This window comes from Podarcis cretensis, assembly GCF_951804945.1.
Source record: "Podarcis cretensis genome assembly, chromosome: 10".
In the NCBI taxonomy this organism is placed as follows: domain Eukaryota; kingdom Metazoa; phylum Chordata; class Lepidosauria; order Squamata; family Lacertidae; genus Podarcis; species Podarcis cretensis.
Window position 1 is genome coordinate 29,873,681 of NC_137179.1, and position 16,800 is coordinate 29,890,480.

The 16,800-nt window shown below is 43.8% G+C and overlaps 1 protein-coding gene across 1 annotated transcript; it reads right to left on the bottom strand.

Annotated features, from left to right (window-relative positions):
- Window positions 1-7,271: 7,271 nt before the first annotated feature.
- On the bottom strand, window positions 7,272-16,472 carry ANKRD54 (ankyrin repeat domain 54). Its single transcript, XM_079994483.1, has 8 exons — window positions 16,067-16,472; window positions 13,588-13,635; window positions 12,714-12,812; window positions 11,670-11,741; window positions 10,957-11,004; window positions 10,730-10,854; window positions 10,146-10,253; window positions 7,272-9,276 (listed from the first exon to the last, which is right to left on the bottom strand). The coding sequence occupies exons 1-8, from the start codon at window positions 16,302-16,304 to the stop codon at window positions 9,202-9,204; spliced, it is 813 nt and encodes a 270-aa protein (XP_079850609.1). The 5' UTR covers window positions 16,305-16,472; the 3' UTR covers window positions 7,272-9,201.
- Between the last annotated feature and the right edge of the window lie 328 nt (window positions 16,473-16,800).

Sequence of the window (16,800 nt, forward strand, 5' to 3'; positions counted from 1 at the left end):
ATTGTCTCCCATAGTCAGCTCTTGACTGCTGAGCACCATCCTTTCAGTCACAGAGTAGACTGGTAGGAAGGAGGTGGCCTGGATTTAATGTTCTGAAGGGGTCCCCTGCAGCCTCAATTGTTTTTTTGCACTTTCACAAAAGCCACTAATAAGTTGGTTACGCAACTGATGACAGGAGCAGCAGCATCTGAGCTGAAGAGCCATGGTCTGAAGTTTGCATTACAACTGAAGAATATTGGTGCTTTCACTATAATTACTGTATTTTTTTAAAAGTGCAATCCTATACATATCTACTCAGAAGTGCACTTAATGAGACTTACTCCCAACTAAGTTAAGGTGTCCACACTTATGCACTGCCAAAAAAAAGAAGAAAAAGTACTCTGGTTTCACGTGTTAATTAATAAGTACAGATGCCAATTTATAAATAAATACTATAATTTAAACATAAATACAGTGTATCTCACCAAAGTGGGGAAGACTATGGGCACTTTTAGAATATCACTACAGTGGTACCTTGGTTTAAGAACAGCTTAGTTTGTGAACAACTTGGATTAAGAATGCTGCAAACCCGGAAGTAGGTGTTTTGGTTTGTGAACTTTGTCTTGGAAGCAGAACATGTTCTGCTTCCTGTTGAGTGTGTTCCATTTGTAAATTGAGTCCTCCGCTGCTATGGGAAAGCATGCCTTGGTTTAAGAATGCTTCGGTTTAAGAACAGACTTCCGGAACAGATTAAATTCGTAAACCAAGGTACCACTGTATTTACAGGTGGGAGTCAATTGCAGCCTGTCAAGTAGGGATGCCATTCTCTATCGGATACCTGTTTGTTCACTGTTCGTTTGAACTTTTGTTGACCCTGTTCTGTAGCTGTTTGCTTTTTTGTAACTTCAGGACTGTTTCGTTCCTGTTTGCTGCAGCTTCTGGGAGCTTCATAATTGGGTTTCGCTTTCTGTAATTATGTTTGTATTGTTTTGCAGTGGACACCAATGCTTCTTATGGAACCAATACCATCATCCGTTCTCTGTTTATGGTCTTTAACTAATCTTCTAGTTCCCACTGCACACTGTTTGCCTAGTCTTGGCAGCTGCAGCAGTGTTGACAATCCTACTCTGAGAAGCAATGCAGTGTAATGGGTATAGTCCCAGGCAACAGTTTTTGACTACAACTCCCATCAATCCCAGTCAGAGTGGGGAAGGCTCCTCTTGGGCCTCTGCAATACTTCTTGTTATCACCCAGCACCATCTCCCATGTACTTCAGGTTTTCCGACACTGCTTGCCCTAGGCCTGAGGTAGTCAATGTGGTACTCTCCAGACGCTGTTGGACTCCAACTCCCATCAGTCCCAGCAAGCATGACCAATAGTCAGGGGTGATAGGAGCTGTAGTCCAACAACATCTGGAGGCCCACAGGATCCCCATTCCTGCACTGGCAAATTAAGACAGTCACTTCAGGCAGCAGATGTGGCAGGAAGTGACAGAGATGTACTGAAGAAGATCTCTTATAGCCTGTGATATAGCCTGCTTGCAGGTGTAGTGAGAGGAGGGCACAGTCCTGTTGCCAGCATCCAAGTAACCTGCCAGTTTAGCTGGCTTCTGTATGCGGAAGAGGAAGGGGAAGCCATTTTGTCCCTCGCTTCAGGCAACAAAATATATTGGGCTGTCACTAGAAGACAGGGTCGCAGTGGAGAAAAAGGAGCTGGACCACTGGAGTGAAAAGGGAAACGGTGGATGCCTTTTCCCCCCTTCCTGCAAATGCAACCTGCTCCCCTCTCCCACAGGCCTCTAGCTAGTAATACAATAAATTTTTGAGGAGAATCAATATTAGCGAGCAAAGGGCAGCCATGTTCCTGAGCTGCTGATAGTTTCATTGGAAGAGGAGCAAAAAAGCACCACAAGGGTATTTTGTTGTTGTTGCCTTTGCCACAGCTGCTCACAGGGAAAAGAACATTTCTAATATTTCCTTTGGCTTCTGGAGAACTCTGCTGCTTCCTCTGAATGAATTAACATGATGACGTTTCAGCTCTTGGGCACTGTCTTTAATTAAAATCATTTACTTTGTGGGTTGAGGTTTGCTGTTCTCCCGTCTCACTTACTAGATGAATGCAAGGAGTTCTTAATGCATTGTTTTACCTTGCTTTTCTGCTGAATCTGTTTGAATGGAAAATTTCACTCAGGAAAGTCATAGCAGAGCATAACAGGCTTTATAAATCTTATTTTTAAGCCTGCAAACCTTGGGGATTTCCCTGAGGCTGCTGATACCTCTCTTTTGTGTGTGGGGGCGATGCTGTTTTGGTTGCATTAAGGTCTGGCACTGAGAGAAATGAATTCACTATTAGCATATACAAAAGGGACCTGCAACAAAACGCGGCAGTGCAGAGTCCTCTGGTGCCAGGGTTACATAGGAGCAGAAGACAAGATTGTTGGATCAGGCCAATGGTCCACCGTAGTCCAGGATCCTGTTCTCACAGTGGCCAACCAGATGCCTATGGGAAACTCTGAAGTAGGACCAGAGCACCACATAACTCTGCCCAGCTGGGAGTCCCAACAAGTGGCAAAAGGAGGAATAATGCCTTCAACCATGAAGACAGAGCAAAACAATCATGGCTAGTAGTTCTTGATAGCATTGTCCTCCATGAATCTGCCAAACCCTCTTTTAAAGTCATCTAAGTTGGTGGCCATTGCTGGCTCCTGTGGAAGCAAGTTCCCTAGTGTCACCAATGTGGTGTGCGAATAATAACTTTATTTTCTCCGTCCTGAATCTCCCAACATTCGGCTTCATTGGACGTCCATCAGTGCCAGTGTTATGAGGGACAAAAGCTTTCTCCATGCTGTTCATCACTTTAAAAACTTCTACCTTGCCTTTTCTCTCAACTAAAAAGCCTTAAATGCTGCAACCTTTTCGTATAAGTTCATAGAATCACAGATTTGTAGAGTTGGAAGGGACCGTGAGGTTCATCTCGTCCAACTCCCTGCAATGCAGGAATCTTTTGCCCAACGTGGGGCTCGAACCCATGGCCCTGAGGTGAAGAGTCTCGTGCTCAACGAACTGAGCTATATAGATTATTGTCGTCGTTCTTTTATTTATATGCTGCTGGCCTGGGAGTACGTCCCACTGAACTCAGTGGATCTTGCTTCTGAGTAGACATGGAAAGGATCATGCTAATAACTACAAACAGTTCTAAACAGTGAAAATAGATTACTTTGACTATTTTCACAATCCAATGCCAGGCAGTGAGGACACTGGGCGAAACATTTTTCTGGGACGTCATGTTTTGCCCGTGCGCCTTCTCAAACTCTCTATCCTCTTTTCGTCGCTGGAAGTCCTTTCCGGTCTTTGTTCTCTGGTTCATCACTGTAACATCATGAGGAATTGGACCACCACCACTGCCATATTCGATGCAGAGTATTCACACTCTCTGAATAATTCTCCATTTCCTAGTACCCCCACCCTGCCCTTTGTTACCAGAGGATGCTTTAAACAAGAACAGCAAGAATCTGGGTCAAGCTGACCCATTTGTCAACCTAACATAGCGCCATTAGGACTGTGAAAATGTACTGTGTGTAATAGCTACGGATGATAACTTGCGTTTGTTCTGAGTCAGCCAGAAAGAAGGACCACGTAGTCGTAATACAATTCTTATCAGCAAAACTGTTGATTCACACGGCTTGCAATTCAGTTAATAGAATATCCTGCAGTTTCACCATCAAACTTGAGTCCAGCTTGCAATGAAAGATGTTTATTATTTCTTAGGCACTTGTTTCCCCTCTTCCAAAGAGCTCAGAATGCAAAACTCTTCACCTCTGATACATATTTTATCCTCACAACCCTTTGAGGATGAACAGCGAGTGACCCAAGATCATGCAGCAAACTTGAAGACTGAGAAGGGATTTGAATCCAGGGCTTCTTGGTCCGAACTGAAAACAGTTATCATTATATCACCAATTAAAGCTGTTTGTAATAAAGACACCTTTTTATTTTGTTCAGTTTCATTGGCCATTAGTATCAGTTCTTCAGTTCTTATTCTCTCTTCCAGTAGTTACTAAAACCATTAGGGATGTGATGAGCAATACATTCTGCCTCTTCGTTTACTCCACTGCCTCCAAGAATGTGTATGTATATATGTATCAGCATTTTTCAGTCTTCGATGTTTTTGTAATACCTTCCCAGTTGGCTGCTTGGTGAACCCTTTGCTAACAGCATCATTGTAAGGGGCCTTAAAAATAATTTAAAAAAAGACGTTCTGAAAGCCTACTTTGTCAGTTCTTCCTTATCCACATGTTCATCAAATGCTTCTCCTCCACAGACATGGCTGCTCTCTCCCCGCAGTGTCCTTGCACATTGCAGTGAATAAGAACCTTGTTTTACAACATGTTCTGCAATAAACAAAGAAGAGAGTTCAAAGAAAGGGTAGTGAGAAACGTGTCATCCCAAAAGTCGGATCAAAGGTCCAGTGAGGGATAATGAATACAAATGATTGGAGTATGAAATTAACAGGAGGGGAAGACAAAGGTATATTTTGATTCTAGAAATGCCAGTTGTCTCAAAGCCTAGCTTAAATATTTCAGTAGCAGAGGAGCTGGTGGTGCTCATTTTAGGTTGTATGGCTACATCTGCCGCAGTATCTGGAATTTATGAATTCTTCATGATAGCAGATGCACCCCAGATGAAGATAAACAGTGCGGCAGAGCTGGATTTTTGTAGTTATCACTATGCTGATGGCCTATAGCAAGGGGTAGAGAATCTGTGGCCCTGTAGGGTCAATGGTCCTCTTTGTATTATCATTGCCCAGCACAGAGTGTGAAGTTCACGCAGGTGTCCTCTAAATCCCTGGGAATAGATTACACCACAGAACTACAATCCCTGCTCTCATTCGCTAGCTCTTAAGAAATGCATGCCCCACACTAACAAAGCAACCTGCAAATAAATATGGGGAAATGCTGTGCTAGGGAAAGGGGAGATCTGTGGCCTTTGCTGCAACTCTTGCAAAGCCAATGCTCAGGGAGGACAGGAGCTATAGCCTGGGGTTAGGAAATGGCTTTTCAGCCTGACAACCGCACTCCCCTTCTGGGTGATCCTCAGGAGCTTTCGTGTGCATGCACACTTCTTCAGGCCCATGTTATGAATAAACAAACAAACATGGTAACTATGTCTATTCAAAGGACAATGGTGAAGTATGAAGCACCTGACATTTTCTGTGATATAGTTTAGACTACTTCTGAAATGGAAGCGGTAACAAGGGGAAGAGCCTGAAATAGCATGCATGAACGTAGAACTTTTTAGTCTGCATTAAGTCAAGGATGGTGCAAATATATGATGTTGGAGCACTACAAGCCTCCCAGCATTCACACTGGAGGTGAGCTTTGTAGTGGATCAGGTCCCCTGCATGCATGCCTGCCTGAGCTGAAGCCTGGATTTCATTACCGCTCCCCAACCCTTTTTCTTGGGAGTAAACAGTTGGTGAGGAGGGCCCAGTTCACAGCAGAGGCTAACTACACGGCAGAGGAAAGAGGTTGTTGCTCTCCTACATAAGGGTGTTTCAGTTCGCCTTGCCAACGAACCAGGCTGCTTCCACTGGAGAGGGACTGTCCCTCAGAGGAAGAGCATCTGCTTTGTGGGTGGAAAGTTCCAGGTTCAATTTCCAGCAGGTTTCACACAAGGCTGGGGACGTACACTTCTCTGAAACCCTCAAGAGCCACTGCCAACTGCCTGACTTTGTGTGAGGCAGCTTCTTATGTCTTACGCAGCTCCTGTTCTTCCAAAGGGCTTGCACCGGAGAGCTTCCCATGGAATTGTTCCCCATTTTCAATTTTCAAGTGCGGATAGGTATCTTAAGCAGAAAGGCATGGTCCTTTATTGCTTCCTTTACCCACATGGTGAGAACTTGCAGTGACCTTTCCTCGTTTTTATTTTATTTTATTTATTTACAACATAAATCCACCACAACTCATATAAACAAATCCACCACCATTAGACATAAACATAACAAAAAATAAACATAACATAAAATATAACAAACAACAAAAGAAAAGACATGGCCGCTTTGTTTACTTCTTATGAACTATTTCTTTTATGAGCTGTTATTACAATTTTTCAAATTATGACTTAAAAACAAACCAACCACGAAGTCTCCTACAGACATGAATCAAAACAAGTCCAGGTGTATATTTTAGGGCACTGTTTTGTAAAGTATTCTTTACATTTCCCCCATTCTTTTTGAAATTCTTGTCTGGAGAGTCCCCTAATTGCCTCTGTTAATCTAGCCAATTCGATATAGTTTAGTAATTTATCCTGCCATTCCGTTTTTGTTGGCACAATTTTTTTTCCAATTTCTGGCAATTAAGGCCCTTGCCATGCTTGTGGCATAGAGGGATAGTTTCTGACCCTCTGTTATACCTGTGTCCATTATCCCCAATAGGAAATCTTCTGTATTTTTCATAGTTATACTTAAAACATTTTTTTAAGTTCATCATACACCATGTCCCAGAAACTTTTGCTTTTTTCACACGTCCGCCAAATATGTATAAATGTCCCCTCTGCTTTTCCGCACCTCCAACATAGACCTTTCCTCGTTTTAAAACAGGTGAACTACACCTCACACCACACTGGATGACAAGAGGTATAGTTTAGCAACACCTGTCTTAAAATGTGGCTAATGAGATGTTCTCAGAAACGAAGAGTAGGTTATGCTTCTTGTACTACATACTTTTCCTATCACCAGAATGGCCCTTTGTATGTGCTGCCCTTTCCTACTTGTCCTCCTGTTGAAAAAAACCGCCCACGTTTCCCACAACCTGGTGAATTGCTTTAAATATAAGGACATTCTGCACCCTCCTCTCAGCTATTCCCCTCCCCCAAACTGTGATTAATGTTTTCACCGGCTGCACACTAAAGGAGCTCAATATGAAAATGTGATTCAGTTAGACAGCCTCGCTGTTTCCCAGGTACAGTGCACGTAAGTGACTGCCAGGAAACTAGCAGGGGGTAGCAGAGACATTGATTTTCATGGAGTCCTCAGCAAGTCTATTAAGAGTTAGGAGGCCGCAACCGTGGGATCAGAGCCGCAAACACAAGACGGAGGCAGCAAATTACATCAGGTCTACAGACTGCCTCAGCCTTTGAGCTTAAGGCAATGAGACACTGTCAGCTTTCATTTCAATGCAGTTTGCTCAAGTGAAGAAACTACCGAGTCCACCTCCAGGCCCCAGGCAGAGAAGACAACAGGGCGGTGAGGGAGAAAGAGGAAAAGTAGGCAGGCAAAAATGTGCAAAGCCACCCTGAAAGCAGACAGCACTTTATTGAAGTTTACAATGGAAAAGTTCAAATCACCTCCCACCCTCCTTGCACATTGTATTAAAGTTCTCCGTATTCACAGTGACAGCTCTGGCAAGGTCAGAGTCAAGTCAGCCCCCAACTTTCCTCCCCTGAGCATTCAGGATTTCTCCTATCAAAGCTGCTTAGCTTGTGAAATCGAAAACGTGGACTTCAAAGATACGAATCCCATTAAATCTTGTCTTTCACAAAAGCAGCACACTTTTTAAAGCAACAACAAAAGACAGTCATAATAGCCTACTAGGCTCAAGGTTCAGAAGCAGCCTTGGAATTTCAATGATGCAGGAATCAGACCACAATGGATTTGCTACAAATGCCCCCTGCCTCCTCCGATTAAAAAATGTGGGTTGGCTGAAGTCAAAAAATGCTGTTATGTGGCAGCAACATCCTTGAATCCGATGAGTTGGCACGTATCAGGCAAAACGAGTTCTTCTCTCATTGTGAGCATAAGGGCTGCTAAGTCTTTTTTAATTTTAGCGGCAGAATGAGAAGTCAAGCTTCCCTCGCTTCAGTGACAGGCAACTACTGCAAATGGGAAGACATACATTTCCAAGGCCCATTCAGCCAAAGCAACGTACAGCATTGTCATCAAGAATCTGTCCTAGGCATGTGCCCACACACTGAGAAAGCAACCTCTCTCTTCCCTTTATGGCAATATCCACATTGGGAGTACTGCCTTGGTTTGCTGCTGTGATCACAAACCTTGGGCTCACGCTCTTCCCTCTTTCTTTTGTGTGTGTGTGTGTGTGTGTGTGTGTGTGTAGGGATTTAAAGCTTCTGTTCCTGTTTCAGAACAAATTGTGATTTGTCACTGCGTCTAAACTCGCCAAACTGTGGTTTTCTGTTACTTCCAAATCAGTCCTGTCTTTGAAGGAAGAAAAGTAGTGTATGAAGCAGCCCTGAGAGACACCATTACTTCCAGCTCAGGTTCTTGAGGACTGATATACATTGTGTTAACTGGCACGGAGAGCAAAAGGAAGTCCAAGGAACAGTAACAAGCAGGAGTAGGCAATGGGTAGCCTGGCGACTCATTATAGCTCCCCATTAGGCCTGAATCCCAGGCAGCCCATAACTATGCAAAAAAAATCGGTGCAAGCTGACAGATGCAAGCAAGGAATTCTTTAAGTCTCTTACTCGCCCTCTCAGACAAGAGATTTTGGCAAAATTCTTCTCTTGCACACCTCAGCTACCGATGCAGGTACATGAGAAAGGCAGGAAATGATAACGATATGGTTCATAAGAGAGGAGCATAAGCAAAGAACCCTGTAAAAATCTTCCACTGCTATTTTGGAGGATAGGACAGAGGAGGGAATTAAATAGCATTTTAGTGGGCAAAGCTAGCATTGCTGGCCCTTTAGCCCTTTCTCAGTTTAAAATAGCCCTCCTTTAAAACTTAGTTGCCCAACAGGGTGTAGTTTCTCACTGTTTATGCAATTGCTCAACAATTCATGTCTTAGAAGTCAGACAACTCGTGTGGGATGCTGTGCCCAACAGCTTCAGTTTCCCCAAATGTTCTCAAAGCACGTTGGATTTGTCACTTGTAGGACCATGGAGATGCTTCTGAAATGGGGCAACTCCCCTGTACAAGGTGACCGCATTTACTGAAACAGTTGTCAATGATGAATTAAAAAAGAAAAAAAAAATAGTGGTTCATTGTTCTGAAAGTCAGGGCCTCAGTATGAACCTCTTGTCCTGAAGGAAGCTTCCACGGCAGTAATAGTGGCCCAACAAGTCTTGGGCAGCTGAGCAAATATATCCAATAGGAAAAGCAATGCCTGGTACCAGCAGCAGCAAGTTTGAAGTCTTGCTGAGGAGCTCCAGTTGCTCTTTCTCCCAAGGCTTGTCCGTTTGATTGAGGAAACAGTGGGAAATCCCGTTACCTCTTCTCGACCTTCTGCTTCTGCAAGCTGAGGGAGGTGAAGCTGGCCAGGAGGTCAGTAACCTCATCCACCTTCCAGAGGGGAGGGAAAAAAGCATAAAAACATGTTACAGAAGTCAAATAAGAATAGGATGAAGGAAATGAAATTTGTGAGGTGACAGAATTCATTAATTCATGGAGAATGGGACTTGGTATTGTCCTGTTGAGCAAGAGAAATTTCTGCTATGAAGGACAGAGAGTAAAGAGAAGTATGTCCACAAAAGTACAAGACCTTGAAGAATGAGCCAGAGGGTAAGGTCAGGAAAAGAGATTATAAAAAAAAAATCATTTTTCAACAATGACCATTTCAAGCTTTGAAAATGGTGCAATTCATCAACAAAAGCCACAGTTTAAAATTTGGTCCCCAATTCATGAGGGCTGACAGTGAAACTTGGGACTGTTAAGAGAATCTGCTGCCATGCAGAAGCAGAGTTGCACAGGCTTCCTCCTGTACCAGATCTGATGAAAAAGAAATCAGGACAATGGCTTTTCCTTCTAAGTGGAGCCACAGCTACTAAATAATTTTATTTTCACAGCAAAGCTATTGCGACATTGCTTCTAGCAGTAAGAACCACGTGCATGTGGAGTGGGTAATGCTCTGTTGAAATCAGGATAGCCTTTAAAATTTAAACTTCTCCAGCTGTACTGATGGATCTTGAACTTTTCATCCTTATGTTTCTAATAACAGAAAGTAATGCACTGTTTGATAAAGTATTATTAAACTAAAGCTTTACCCTCACAATGTCTTGTAACTAAATAGTGTATCATTTAATAAATATATTTTTCTCTACCCTTCAGGAGTCTCAAAAAAGCACTGTCATTTTGCAACACTGAAATATATGTAACTCGGTTAAGTCAGATTTCAATTAAATATACAAAATTCCCCCCTGTCATTCATTCACCTGCTCTTTTGTACTAGTCCTCTGTAGCCTGGAGCAAAGATCATCCAGCTGTTCCCGATGTTCGTGGCGCCCGAGGCGTTCAAGGTATTCCCGCAACATCTGGATGATCTGAAACAAGCAGCATAGGAGAGATGGGATTTACTATGAGCAATGGAGAGGGTTCACACTTCTAAGTACCAGGTCAAAATTTAAGTACTGTAATTCTGCTATAGGTTTTGATGAATTCTGAAATAAAATGGAAGCACATTTGAAATAAATAAAACAGAACAAATGAGAACTAAATGGGGGCAAACACCATGGCTTTTCCACTGGCACAGAAACAAACTAAATATACTTTTCAGATCAGCAGACTGCTTTGCTACTATTAAGATTGGACTTTCCCCCTATTTTATATGCATATTAAATCAGACAGCAGATGGCAGGAGCCTATTTTCCTCAAGGGTTCCTGGGGGGAAAATGGCTTTTATGGAAAAGGTTCCATAAGAAACTTCTTTGCACAGAAGATCAACATTTTGCAACCAGGCTCTATTATGCTGCATTATGTATTGGATTCCTTGCCCACCCCTTCTCCTTCTCCTTATTACCTGCTTTACTTCCAGGCACACAGCTTCCAGACTCTGTGAGAGGCCCTCCTGCAAGATGTTCAGCTTCGACTTGGCCAAGTGCAGAGGGGTCCGTCCAGCTCGATCTAAGGCGTCCACTCGAGCTCCTGGAAGATGCACATGCAGAAGAAGAAAGGGTGTTTTAAGGATGAAGATAGCCCCCTCCGGATATCTATAAACAGAGAAGGCAGCTTTCTAATTGGCATTACCTCCACGAAGCAGTGTGGTGATGATGGGTACATGGTTCGTGCAGGCAGCTGGGGAGGGAAAACACGAGACACACAACTAAGTAGTTACAGTAACTTGGTGGGGGACAGACTCTGCTTAATGGGGTAAAGGTTGGAGCATGGCACTCTCACAAAGGTGCCAAGAAATCCTCAATTCAAATCTCAACTTTGAATCCCTAGGCGGCCTTAAACAAGCCAATACTGCCTCAGCCTCAGCAATCACTTTCAGCAGTATGGAGATAAGGATTCTAAAGATAATTGGCATGTAACCTAAACCATGGCTTTTAGTGCTACACCCAGAAGCCGGAGCAATTCGGAGCAAAACCTCGTGCACACATCTTTCGTCCTCCTGCACAGCCAGGAGAAAGTCTTCACCTGCATTTACTTTCAGTTCCTCCTAATGTGTTTTGTGTCTTTTATATTGTCGTTTTATGTTGCGAACCACCCCGAGATCTATGGGTATAGGGCGGTATACAAATCTAGTCTCATTTTGGCTTCAAACTCCCTAAGGCAGAACAGCTTCTTCTAACTCTCTCCTTGTAGTGCTGAAGAAAATCCAAATATCCTTAAGCACACAAGTTGCTACTGTGAGGCAAAGGAAGGAAAGAAGATATAAAGGAAAGAAATAGGCAGGTAAAAGGTAAGGCCAAATGTGACAACATTGCTGCAGTCCGGTGGGTGTGAGAGACGCTTACCCAAATGCAGGGGGGTGTTCCCCAGCCCATCTCGCTGGTTTGGGTTGGCTCCATGGTCCAAAAGCAAGTGCACTAAAACACAAACAGACCCATCCTAAGTGTGTCTTGAACTTGATGGGCAAAGAAAACCCACCAGATCTGAACTATTTGCCTCTACAATCAATAAGACTGGCTATTCAACAGAGCTGACTCATTAATGTTACCAATATGTTACCATTCAAAATTTAAAAGCATATATAACATAAAACAATGCTCTAATCATAGCAGCAGTAAAACATTTCACTTTTTAATGATTGGTTTCTTGCATTTAAACCCCACCCTTTAGCCAAAAAGGCTCTTGGACTGACTTACAAATATCAATACTACTTCTACTTCAATTCCATCAGCCATCCATAAAAAACCAAGAGCCCCCTAGCTCTTATATATGCTCACTAAAAGCAGACATTAAGAAGAACATTTTTAGAGCCCTTCTAAATGATAACAAGAAGGGGAGCAATCATATCTCTTACGGCAAAAGTACCCTTGCCTGAATCTCTCCAAATCCATCCCTTACAAAGTGCTCCACAGGAACTAGGATCTCCTGTAATAAAATGCCTATTTTATGTCCCCTGAAACTCTTTTTAAGTTTGCACACAGAGTATTAAGAAGCCATCATATGCACCAATGTGCCATTCTTCCTTGGAAGGAGCTTCTGGCGTTTTCAAAGTTCCTTCCTATTCCTGCTTTCTAAGATTCTTTTAACTAAACATTTCAGGACTCATGACACAAAACTTCAGCTCCTCTTGAAGTTGTTCAGAAATATTCTGACAATCTTGCGTGACACCACAATATTTTAGGAAGAATATTCCAAAATTTTATCAGTGTGCATAACATCATTCCTCAGTCTCCTTGCACATGCTGGGTGGGATGTTTGCAAAAAGGATAAGGGTGTTTTTTTGTCTTCTTAAGCTCAGCTTTTAAAGATAGAAAGAAAATGATTAGCAATCTATCCTGGAGAAATGGGGCCAGAAGCTGACAGGCCCACCTCATTTCAATGTGACTCACCAATGCTGTCATTTCCATTGCAGGAAGCAAAGTGCAGGGCCGTTCGACCTTTGTCGTCAGCTGCACAGGGGTCCACCCCATCTTCCAGAAGCTGCTGCACTGGTGCCACCAAGGAAGACAAGACAGCAGTCAGAGAGCTGTTCTGTTGGTGATTCATCATTCATATTCCAACTTCTGTGTCCGGGCTGTGGAACTGGATCTAGCTGGTGGGCTAGATTGTTATCCCCCCCCCCCCGCCGCACCAACTAAGTCCCCTTGAGCCAAATCTGATAGCTGGGCAGGACAAATGCACACTTCACAAAGTGCCTTTCAAGCACTTTACAGGATCTGTCAAAGATCCAAGTCTTTTGAAGCCCTTTGCATGAGGTTTTGCCTGCAAACCCCTTTCACCTGCCCCACACAGGATGTCAGATTTGGCAGCAGGTACAGGGCAGGTGGGCATGGCCAAAATGAGGAGGCAGGCCTTGTTAGGTGCAATGGCCAGAGGTTTCTCATCTCTTTTCTGCACAATGGATTCTGGCTTGAGGGGACTGGCCTCCTTAAGAGGGACTGTTGTAAGCTACTCTGAAGGCATTTGACAGCTGAAGAGTGGGTAAAAATGCTTTAAATAAGTGAAGCTTATAGCTTGGTCACTAGATACTTCCTCAGTTCACTAATTTCCTTCAAGCTATTGACAAGAGTCTTTTAAAGGTGTTCCTTCCAAGGGGATTTTGAAACCACCGAAATCCACAGTTCAAAGCATTCTCCTTACCATGCAGGAAATCACATTCTTGCTGGCCACATTTCTAGTTTACAAGATACACATCACCAGAACTGATGTAGAAGACAACCACACAGAAAGATATACACTAGGGCCCAAATCATGTGACCGTACCTGTTTCTAAATCATTAGAATTGGCAGCTTCTCTCAAGCGTTTCAAAGCTGTGGAAAAAGAGAGGGTGAGTTTTTTGGAAAGCAAAGAGGACAAGAAGAACTGCTTAATTCCTGACTCCTAGGCTTGTTCTAAAAAAATCAATAATTTGGGTTTTGCAAAACAGATGCTTATTCATTTCTCATTTCCTGTACACAAGCCATACCTTTTCACAAGGCTGAACTTATTTTATGGCATACAACCTTTTAAAGTTAGCAGGAACTATATGTTAATTAACTGCTCTGATACTGAGGGGGGAAATCTGGAAATGTCAGAAAAACTGGAAAAGTCAACAATCTCCATTATTAGAGGAATGGAATAGAAACTTTCTGAGCATGGTGTTGATGACCAAATTAAATTATAAGAAAACCTAGAGAGGGCTTTGGACTTGTTTTATTTGTAGTGTAATTTTATATAATATTAGAAACGAAGAAGAAACTATAAAAAATGGAATGGCATTTGTAATTTTTTAAGGGTAAGAACTTAACATAATGCTATGTTATATGCATGATAAAAGTTAGGACTGATTATACAAATAATATTTCTAATTTATGTCTGCATTTAAGATTTTTACATAATGCAATTTATTTTACCCAGCTAAATACAGTTTTTGTCTAGCTAATCTTCATTGTGACTGCCATGCAGAAGTTGCTTGTTCAATTCCCATTGACACTAAACTGGGTATTTCCTGCATTTCAACACTATTCTACTTTCATATGCACTCCTTTAAAAAAAATCTAAAGGCCATCTGCTTCCCCATCATATAACTCCTGTGCAAGAGCGCTCATCTGTTAAGAAAAAAAACTACAGGTGCAAACAGCAGCAAGGCCTCCCCTACCCTGTCTGATAGTCTCATTATTTTGTAAAGTTTTACAAAGGATTTTGAAGGTTTTGCACTGCCCCATCTTGTACAGGGGAGTGTAAATTTACCCACAGCCTGGCTGCATTCATGTAGCCAGTCTACCTGCAAACTGTTTTCCCTCTCAAATCACTTCCTCATTTTGCACCCTCTCATATGAGTGCACTCTGAAGAAACTCTTCAAGTGATGCTGTATTTGTATAAAGAGACAAGTGTGACTCGACAGGGTATTCCCATCTCTTTTCTTCCCATGCAGTGACCCAGAAGAGAGCATCTTTCCCCCTTCTATTTTGCTTGCTATTTCTCCAGGTTCTGCAAAGCCAAAACTGACTTCACTTGGGCTGCAGTCCTATGCACACTTACCCAGGAGCAAGCTCCAGCGGTCTTTCCACTGCATAAGCATGCTTAATAGTCTTGCTCTTGTAAGGCTGCATACTCAGAATTATTCAAAACAGACCAATTACTCCTTCACAGGCTTCAGATACCCTTTTTACTCCCAATCAAGAAAGCAACATGCCCCAAACCTTCAATAGGTAAAACAGGTAAAATGAAGGTTCCAGTTACTATAAAACCAAGCCACTATAGTTAATTCATATTTGAGTATCACAATTGCATCCCACCCTTTTTCTGGGGAGCTCAGCATGGTTCTTTGTGCCCCATAAGCACACTCTGGTTGCTACACTACAGTGGGTCCTCAATAGAGCAACAGAAGAGCTGAGGCACAGTGGATCACAACTTCCAGGCAGTTTAGCTAAAATACCTGACCATGTGACCAAGCATGAAAGCCCAGTCGTGTGGCTGTTTATTCAGTGCACAACAGGCCTCACTTCCTAGAAAGCACATTTGGGATGGAAGCCCAACTCTGTGCGTGTTTATTGGGGCACAGCTACCTGGGAATCCCCACTGAAGTTACACTCCTCTAATGCATATTTGCATGGGTGCAAGCCCTGCTGAACCCATTAGGATTTCCTCCCAGTAAAGCATGCCACAGGTTGGGCTTGTTAGTCGTGCAATAATAAAAAATAATAAATTTATCATTTATACCCTGCCCATCTGACTGGGTTGCCCCTGCTACTCTGGACTACTACTACTAATTAATATTAAGTTTATTATTTCTACCCTGCCCATCTGACTGGGTTGCCCCTGCTACTCTGGACTACTACTACTAATTAATATTAAGTTTATTATTTCTACCCTGCCCATCTGACTGGGTTGCCCCTGCTACTCTGGACTACTACTACTAATTAATATTAAGTTTATTATTTCTACCCTGCCCATCTGACTGGGTTGCCCCTGCTACTCTGGACTACTACTACTAATTAATATTAAGTTTATTATTTCTACCCCGCCCATCTGACTGGGTTGCCCCAGCCACTCTGGGCTACCCATAATAAATAGTAATATTAAATTTATTATTTCTACCCCGCCCATCTTGCCCCAGCCACTCTGGGCTACCACCGTCCCCCCAATCCTCAGACCAATCTTTCCAAGCACAGGCCCGGCGGCGGCCTGGAGGTTCCCTCACGCGACAAGGCGACGACAAGGCGGACGGGGGCAGCCCCCTTCCGCGCCCAGCCCCTCACCGTGGATCTCCTTGCCGGTAGGCCCCACCTTGCGGTGCAGCCGGGCGGCCTTGCGGCGGCGGCCGACGAGCTTGCACACGCGGTGCTCGCACTGCCACGGCAGCTGCAGGTAGTGCAGCGAGGCGGGATCCGGCGCGTCGGGGACGGCCCGCAACGCGGCGCCGAGGCCCGTCAGGGAGAACATGTTCGCGGAGGCCGGACTCGGGTCTCCCGCGCTGCCGCCGCCGCCGCCTTCCATCCCCGCCGTCGAGGCGCCACTGCGCGTCCGGATCTCAAGCGAAGCGGGCCCAGGCTCAGAGCGCGAAGGCGGGGGCGAACTCGCGTAACCATAGGAACAATAGAATGTGGGGCGGGGAGGTGGGGGAGGAGGAAGAGGGAAGAGGAGCGAGTCCGGCCGCCGCCGCCGCAAACATCCACTCAGGAGCTCCGCAGAAGCCGCCGCGTAGCCAATGGCAGAAGGCGGGCGACTCTAAGAGGCGGGGCAAATGACGTCAGAAGAGGGGTCGTGCGCCAAAGAGATGTTTTATTTGAGAAAGGAGCCGCCACGCAGGAATCTGCCATATGCGGGGCTACATCGACGGGCTTAATGTTAATGTTAATAATAGTTTTCTTTTCTTTTCTTTTAATAACAAAGCTTGATGTGGCTGGGTGGGAATGCTAACTGTGGAAGGGAAGTAAAATGGAGTATCTTGGGAGGATGAGATAGCCGGCTGGAGCTCCAGACATGTGCAAAG

Bases quoted from the DNA above. Each gene is read 5' to 3' on its own strand.
- ANKRD54 (XM_079994483.1), bottom strand. From the start codon at position 16,304: ATGGAAGGCGGCGGCGGCGGCAGCGCGGGAGACCCGAGTCCGGCCTCC. The intron at 13,636-16,066 runs GTGAGGGGCTGG...CTTTTTCCACAG, and splicing joins TACCGGCAAGGAGATCCACG to CTTTGAAACGCTTGAGAGAA. The intron at 9,277-10,145 runs GTGAATGAATGA...CCCCTCTGGAAG, and splicing joins GGACTAGTACAAAAGAGCAG to GTGGATGAGGTTACTGACCT.